Genomic DNA, 8,465 nt, shown 5'->3' with positions numbered 1-8,465 from the left:
TTATCTTATTTTTATCGGGGTGTTACATTATGTACCTGCAATTAGCAGGAATATTATTTCCATTTCTTGTTTGGATAAGTTTGGTTTTTCATTTATAATAAAGAACAATTGTTGCTCAATTTATTTGAATGATATATTATATGCTACTGCACAAATGAGCAATGGACTGTATGTCCTTGATCTCGAAATGCCTATATATAACATTAATACTAAAAGGATGAAACCTAACGAGTTAAATCCAACTTACCTTTGGCATTGCCGATTAGGCCACATAAATGAGAAACACATTTCCAAACTCCATAAAGATGGACTCTTGGACTCTTTTGATTATGAATCATATGAGACATGCAGATCTTGTTTAATTAGAAAGATGACAAAGTCTCCATTCACAGGAAAAGGTGAAAGAGCGAATGATCTTTTGGGCCTAATACATACTGATGTATGTGGACCACTGAACATACCAGCCAGAGGAAGTTTTCAATACTTCATCACATTCACTGATGATTTCAGTAGATATGGTTATGTGTATTTAATGAAACACAAATCAGAGTCCTTTGAAAAGTTCAAGGAATTCAAGAATGAAGTACAAAACCAACTAGGTAAGAATATTAAAACTCTTCGATCAGATCGAGGTGGTGAGTATTTAAGCCTAGAGTTTGATGACCATCTGAAAGAGTGTGGGATCCTATCCCAACTTACTCCTCCTGGAACACCCCAATGGAATGGTGTATCTGAGAGAAGAAATCGAACCCTGTTAGACATGGTCCGATCCATGATGAGTCACGCCGATCTTCCAAACCCCTTTTGGGGACATGCACTATTGACAGCAGCTTACACACTTAACTGTGTTCCATCCAAAAAGGTTGAGAAGACACCATATGAGATATGGAGTGGTAAGAAACCACATATGTCTTACATAAAGATTTGGGGTTGCGAGGTTTATGTGAAACGACAAATTTCAACTAAGCTTGAGCCCAAATCTGACAAATGCTTATTTGTGGGGTATCCTAAAGAAACAAGAGGGTATTACTTCTACAATCCTTCTGAGGGCAAAGTGTTTGTCGCTCGAACTGGAGTTTTCCTAGAAAAGGATTTTATTTCTAAAGGAACCAGTGGAAGGAAAGTAGAACTTGAAGAAATTCAAGAATCACAAAGCATAGATACACCTATGAAGGAATTAGAGCAGGAAACACAAGAAGTTGTGGAAGAGCAACCTGCTCAAGTAGAACAAGACCAGCGTAGGTCAAGCAGGATACGTCAACTACCTGAGAGATATGGATATCTCATAACTGATCAAGGTGATGTATTACTCATGGATCAAGATGAGCCTGTGACCTACCAAGAGGCCATAACTGGTCCCGAGTCTGAGAAGTGGCTAGAAGCCATGAAATCTGAAATGGATTCCATGTACACAAACCAAGTTTGGACCTTGGTAGAGCCTCCTGTAGGAGTTAACCCTATAGGATGCAAGTGGGTCTTCAAAAAGAAGACTGACATGGATGGTAAGGTACATACCTATAAGGCAAGACTGGTTGCAAAAGGATATAAACAAATTCATGGGATTGACTATGATGAAACCTTTTCACCAGTTGCAATGCTTAAATCTGTTCGGATTTTACTTGTTATCGCTGCATATCATGATTATGAAATATGGCAGATGGATGTCAAAACTGCTTTCCTTAATGGAAATCTTCTTGAGGATGTGTACATGACACAGCCTGAAGGATTTGACATACCAGAGGAAGCCCGAAAGATATGTAAGTTACAAAGATCAATCTATGGATTGAAGCAAGCTTCCAGAAGCTGGAATCTTCGTTTTGATGAAACAGTAAAACAATATGGATTCATCAAGAATGAAGATGAGCCTTGTGTCTACAAGAAGGTTAGTGGGAGCATGATCGTTTTCCTGGTATTATATGTAGATGACATATTACTCATTGGAAACGATATCCCTACCCTACAACAAGTAAAGTCTTGGTTGGGGAAATGCTTTTCTATGAAGGACCTAGGTGAAGCAGCCTATATATTAGGAATCAGAATCTATAGAGATAGATCACAAAAACTGCTTGGCCTAAGTCAGAGTACATACATAGACAAAGTGTTGAGACGCTTTAATATGCATGATTCCAAGAAAGGATTCATACCTATGCAACATGGCCTTTGTCTATCAAAAACACAATCCCCTTTAACTAAGGAAGAAAGGGATCGCATGAATAAGATTCCATATGCATCTGCAATAGGATCTATCATGTATGCCATGTTATGTACTCGACCAGATGTCTCGTATGCTTTAAGTGCAACGAGTAGGTACCAATCTGATCCTGGTGATGCTCACTGAGTAGCTGTCAAGAATATCCTTAAGTATTTGAGAAGGACTAAGGACTCATTCTTGATATATGGAGGTCAGGAAGAGTTGACTGTAATTGGATACACCGATGCTAGCTTCCAGACAGATAAGGATGACTTTAGATCGCAATCTGGTTATGTGTTTTGCTTAAACGGTGGCGCTGTAAGCTGGAAAAGTTCAAAGCAAGATACCGTTACTGATTCTACAACTGAGGCCGAGTATATTGTTGCCTCAAGTGCAGCAAAGGAAGCTGTTTGGATCAAAAAGTTCGTTAGTGAACTTGGCATAGTTCCTAGCATTGTGGATCCCATTGGTCTCTACTGTGATAACAATGGTGCTATCGCACAAGTCAAGGAGCCTAGATCTCACCAACGATCCAAACACATACTTAGGCGTTATCATCTCATTCGAGAGATAATAGATAGAGGAGATGTGAAAATATGCAGAGTACCTACACTTGACAATATTGCTGACCCACTGACAAAGCCTCTTGCGCAGCAGAAGCATGATGGCCATACTAGATCTATGGGTATTAAGGGTATGCCTGATTGGCTCTAGTGCTAGTGGGAGATTGTTGGTGTAAGCCCTAGAGGCCAATACTTTTGGTACTTGTATCGAATTATTTATTAATAATAAAATGCTTTTTCTTTATTACGTTTGTTTAATAAAGTCCCTAGAATAGCTAGTCTGTTTAATGTATCAAGTATGACTTAATCATGAGATCACATTAAACATAAGGACACTATTCTTAAAGTATCCGTAGTTGAGCTTTATTGTGAAGTGGGATGACATTAAAGCATTAAGACTATTATGTTTGTAGACTGATGATCACATCTCATGGATCATGGATAAAGAGTTATCAAGTCTTAAACATAGGTATGAATATTAAGAGTAATATTTATACCGGATTGACCCGCTATGAGAATACTATATAGAAAGTTATGCAAAGTGTCATAAGTTATTCTCATGGTGATAATGGTGTATACCACTCTTCGACCTGAAACCACTATGGATCCTAGATGTGGAGTCGAGTGCTTTATTGCTGATCCAACGTTGTCCGTAACTGGATAACCATAAAGACAGTTGATGGGTACTCCAAGAAGCATGCTGAGGGACATGAGTGACCTAGATGGAATTTGCCCATCCTGCATAACAGGATAAATGTCTATGGGCCCAATATTGAACTGGACAAGGATGACACGGTTTATGCCTTGTGTTCAATATAGACATAAGGGAAAAAGGGTAATTATACACATAAGTATTATCACAGAAGGTTTTGTCAGATCACATGGCATTTTCGTGTCTTGGGTAGCAGTGATGTGTTGCTAGATACCGCTCACTGTTTATTATGTTAAATGCGTGATTTAATATAATTGCCAACGTCACGAAAATCTACTGGGTCACACACAAAGGACGGATTGATGAGAGATAGAGTAACTAAGGAATACCGTAAGGTACGGTGCCCTTAAGTGAATTATAGAACATCGTAAGGTACGGTGTACTTATCTCATATGGTGTCTTCACATAAACCTCGCAACCCCAAATCTTTATGTAAGACATATGTGGTTTCTTACCACTCCATATCTCATATGGTGTCTTCTCAACCTTTTGGATGGAACACGGTTAAGTGTGTAAGCTGCTGTCAATACCACTGAAGGAGACACCATATGAGACACCATATAGAGCATTTCGGTTCACGACAATCACAATGATGACACTTCCAAAAATACATTTGAAGTATGAAACATTAAAGACGCGAATCTCTAAGGAACTGAAATGTTTCCCTTTTTCTCTTTCGAACATAAAGACAAGAGTGATCGACAACCGAGACTAAAGCAGCAAACCCTTGCCTTGCTATGAAGAGACACAGGCTTGGGAGGCAACTATTCTAGGTCGCCCATAGAGACCTCGATAGACCATTCTAAATGAATTACGCTCCTTCGAGAATCTTCCCAGCATACGAGGACTCTCATTCTGATGATCACAAAAGATCTCAACTACATTCACATTCTACGACTCTCCGTACTTCACTCCTAACAAAAATAACGAGTTTGTTATCCCCTCTCTACTATATATAGAAAATGCGCCTAATTCAAGTAACATGTTTCAAACACCATTTGAATTCACTCTTCTTCCTCATATACTGACTCGAGTGTTAGAGTATTAACCTTTGCAGGTCAGCCACCTCTCCACCACGTCAAAAGCTCAGAACCACCATCACTTTCGATCTTCACTGGTTCTCAAACGAAACCCTTAGATTTACCAAATTAATTTTATATATGTAATATTAATTAAATAATAAAATTAGAATAAATAGAGGTGGATGAGACAACTCAATTAGTACGTGGTAATTGAGTTGAATGAGTATAACTCGCACGTTGAGGGTTCGATCTCTACCGACAATATTAATTTATATTTATTCATTAATGTAAATAATGTATTTTTCCATATTTTTTTTTTGTAAAAATATTGGATTAGAATATAGATGGGCCCAGCCCAACCCATGAAGCAACATAGTAACATGAATTTGTTTTCTAATTGCAGCAACCTTTTAGAGATTTTGTGAAACATGAATTTTGCAAATAAGATTTAAATTATGATACTCTACAATAGGCATGTTTTAAACAAATTCAAATCAACACATGTTCTTTCTACCTACACTATTCTTCGTCACTACGCATTATTTTCCCATTCTCAATTTCAACCTTTTGATTCATACAAAACATCTTCTTCCTTAAACGATGCAAATCACCTTCACCTACAAATCTACAAAACCGGTTTCACCAATGATGTTTTCATCTGCAACACTCTCATCAACATATACGTTAGAATTGGAAAGTTGGTTTCCGCACAGAAACTGTTCGATGAAATGCCACAAAAGAATCTTGTTTCTTGGTCTTGTTTAATTTCAGGTTACACACAAAATGGGTTTCCTGATGAAGCATGTTCGTTATTCAAAGGGATCATTTCTAATGGTCTGTTGCCTAATCATTACGCCATCGGTAGTGCTCTTCGAGCTTGCCAGCAATGTGGCTCAACTAGACTTAAACTTGGGATGGGAATTCATGCGTTTATTTGTAAATCTCCGCATGCTTCGGACATGGTTTTGTCTAATGTGCTTATGTCAATGTATTCCGATTGTTCTGATTCTGTTAGGGATGCTCGGCGTGTTTTTGATGAAATAGAGTTTAGAAGCTCTGTTACGTGGAATTCTATAATTTCGGTTTATTGTCGAAGGGGTGATGCTGTTAATGCTTTTGAGCTATTTTCTGGAATGCAGATGGAAGCTGTTGAGCTTAATTTAAGGCCTAATGAATATACCTTGTGTAGTTTAGTAACTGCTGCATGTTCTCTGGTTGACTGTGGACTGGTTTTGCTTGAGCAGATGCTGACAAGAATTGCGAAATCCGGATTTTTACATGATTTATATGTTGGCAGTGCTTTGGTTAATGGGTTTGCAAGGTATGGTTTAATGGGTTGCGCTAAAATGATTTTTGAGCAGATGTATGATCGTAATGCGGTGACTATGAATGGGTTAATGGTTGGATTGGCAAAGCAGCACCAGGGTGAAGAAGCGGCGAAAGTATTTAAGGAAATGAAGGATTTAGTGGAAGTAAACTCCGAGTCTTATGTGGTTCTTTTGAGTGCTTTCACTGAATTTTCGAATGTAAAGGATGGGAAGAGAAAAGGTCAAGAGGTTCATGCTTACCTGATTCGCAACGGTTTCGTTGATTCTCGGATTTTGATTGGAAATGCGCTTGTCAATATGTATGCAAAATGTGATGCCATTGATAATGCTTGCTCAATTTTTAAACTCATGCCTAGTAAAGATACTGTCTCGTGGAACTCTATGATCTCTGGCCTTGACCATAATGAGCGATTTGAGGATGCAGTTACCTGTTTTCATACAATGAGGAGAAATGGAATGGTGCCCTCGAATTTCTCAGTTATTAGTACTTTGAGTTCGTGTTCAAGCCTAGGTTGGGTAATGTTAGGACGACAGATACACGGTGAAGCGATCAAGTGGGGGCTTGATTTGGATGTTTCAGTTTCAAATGCCCTCTTAACATTATATGCTGAAACTGATTCTATCGATGAATGTCAGAAAGTTTTCTTTCTAATGCCAGAGTATGATCAAGTTTCTTGGAATTCTTTTATCGGCGCGCTAGCAAATTATGAGGCATCAGTTTTACAGGCTGTAAAATATTTTATGGAGATGATGCAAGCTGGATGGAGACTTAATAGAGTGACGTTTATAAATATCTTAGCGGCAGTTTCTTCTCTTTCAGTTTTAGGATTGGGCCGTCAAATCCATGCTTTAATCTTAAAATATTCGGTTGCTGATGACAATGCTATTGAGAATGCACTTCTAGCTTTCTATGGAAAGTGCGAGCAGATGGAGGACTGTGAGATTATCTTTTCTAGAATGTCTGAGCGAAGAGATGAAGTAAGCTGGAATTCAATGATTTCTGGATACATACACAGTGGCATCTTGCACAAGGCCATGGATTTGGTATGGCTTATGATGCAAAGGGGTCAGAAATTAGATGGTTTCACATTTGCCACTGTTCTCAGTGCATGTGCTTCAGTTGCAACATTAGAACGTGGTATGGAAGTTCATGCATGTGCTGTAAGAGCTTGTTTAGAAGCTGATATTGTTGTTGGAAGTGCACTAGTTGACATGTACGCAAAATGCGGAAAGATAGATTACGCTTCAAGATTCTTTGAGTTGATGCCTATAAGGAACATATATTCGTGGAATTCAATGATTTCAGGCTACGCACGCCATGGACATGGGCGAAAAGCTCTAAAGCTTTTTACACGAATGAAACAGCATGACCAATCACCAGATCATGTCACCTTTGTCGGGGTTCTATCGGCTTGTAGTCATGTAGGGTTAGTCGATGAAGGATTTAAGCATTTCAAATCAATGGGCGAAGTGTATGGATTAACTCCCCGAATAGAACACTTTTCTTGCATGGTAGACCTCCTTGGAAGAGCAGGTGATGTTAATAAGATAGAGGACTTTATCAAAACAATGCCAATGGATCCTAACATCCTTATTTGGAGAACAGTTTTAGGAGCATGCTGCCGAGCTAACGGCCGTAATACAGAGCTAGGGAGGAGGGCTGCCAAGATGCTTATCGAGTTAGAGCCACAAAATGCTGCGAATTATGTGCTTCTTTCTAACATGCATGCTGCCGGTGGGAAGTGGGAAGATGTGGCAGAGGCTAGGTTGGCAATGAGGAAAGCGGCAGTGAAGAAAGAAGCCGGGTGTAGTTGGGTCAACATGAAGGATGGAGTTCATTTGTTTGTAGCCGGAGATCAAACGCACCCTGAAAAAGAAAAAATCTATGAAAAGCTGAAAGAGCTAATGAACAAAATGAGGGATGCTGGATATGTTCCTGAAACCAAATATGCACTCTATGATCTTGAGCTTGAAAACAAAGAAGAACTCCTCAGTTATCATAGTGAAAAACTAGCAATTGCGTTTGTTCTCACCCGCAAATCGGAACTGCCAATTAGGATAATGAAGAACCTTAGAGTTTGTGGTGACTGTCACACTGCTTTCAAATACATATCAAAGATTGTTAATCGACAGATAATTTTACGAGATTCAAATCGGTTTCACCATTTCGTCGGTGGTATTTGTTCTTGTGGGGATTATTGGTAACAAAGAATGATGATGATGAAACAAATAGTCCTAGATGCATTTTACCTATGGTGAGCTTGTGGTTTGCTAAACAAAACTTGGATGTATAAATGTTTATTTATTTTTGTTTATTGCAAAAATATTAAACAATTTCACCATCTCAAACGCTCAAACACTTGTAACCCCACCCGAAGACATTTTAAAATTCACCTTCGACGATTTCTTTAAATTTCAATGTTGCCCCAACTTGTTTGTTAAAGTCGATAGCATCAAAGTTAGCGATTTCAATGACATGTTGGTAATAGAAATCACTAATTGGAATCTAATCATCATGAATATGTTTCTTTCTCGCCTCTACTAACGTCATTGCAACAACGAGGAGAAGAACAAGAAATTAAAATCTCATTATGCATTGAAATTCTGGTATCAGATATGAGATGTCGAAGATAATGTCACGACATTAAT

The 8,465-nt window shown here is 38.6% G+C and overlaps 1 protein-coding gene across 1 annotated transcript; it reads left to right on the top strand.

Moving 5' to 3' along the window:
- Window positions 1–4,881: 4,881 nt before the first annotated feature.
- Window positions 4,882–8,184, top strand: LOC127117472 (putative pentatricopeptide repeat-containing protein At5g09950). Its single transcript, XM_051047498.1, has one exon. The coding sequence runs from the start codon at window positions 4,944–4,946 to the stop codon at window positions 8,019–8,021; it is 3,078 nt and encodes a 1,025-aa protein (XP_050903455.1). The 5' UTR covers window positions 4,882–4,943; the 3' UTR covers window positions 8,022–8,184.
- The last annotated feature ends 281 nt before the right edge of the window (window positions 8,185–8,465 follow it).

Source organism: Lathyrus oleraceus, chromosome 2 (genome assembly GCF_024323335.1).
Source record: "Lathyrus oleraceus cultivar Zhongwan6 chromosome 2, CAAS_Psat_ZW6_1.0, whole genome shotgun sequence".
NCBI lineage: Eukaryota > Viridiplantae > Streptophyta > Magnoliopsida > Fabales > Fabaceae > Lathyrus > Lathyrus oleraceus.
This window is presented reverse-complemented; position numbering and strand designations above follow the sequence as displayed.

Bases quoted from the DNA above. Each gene is read 5' to 3' on its own strand.
- LOC127117472 (XM_051047498.1), top strand. From the start codon at position 4,944: ATGATACTCTACAATAGGCATGTTTTAAACAAATTCAAATCAACACAT.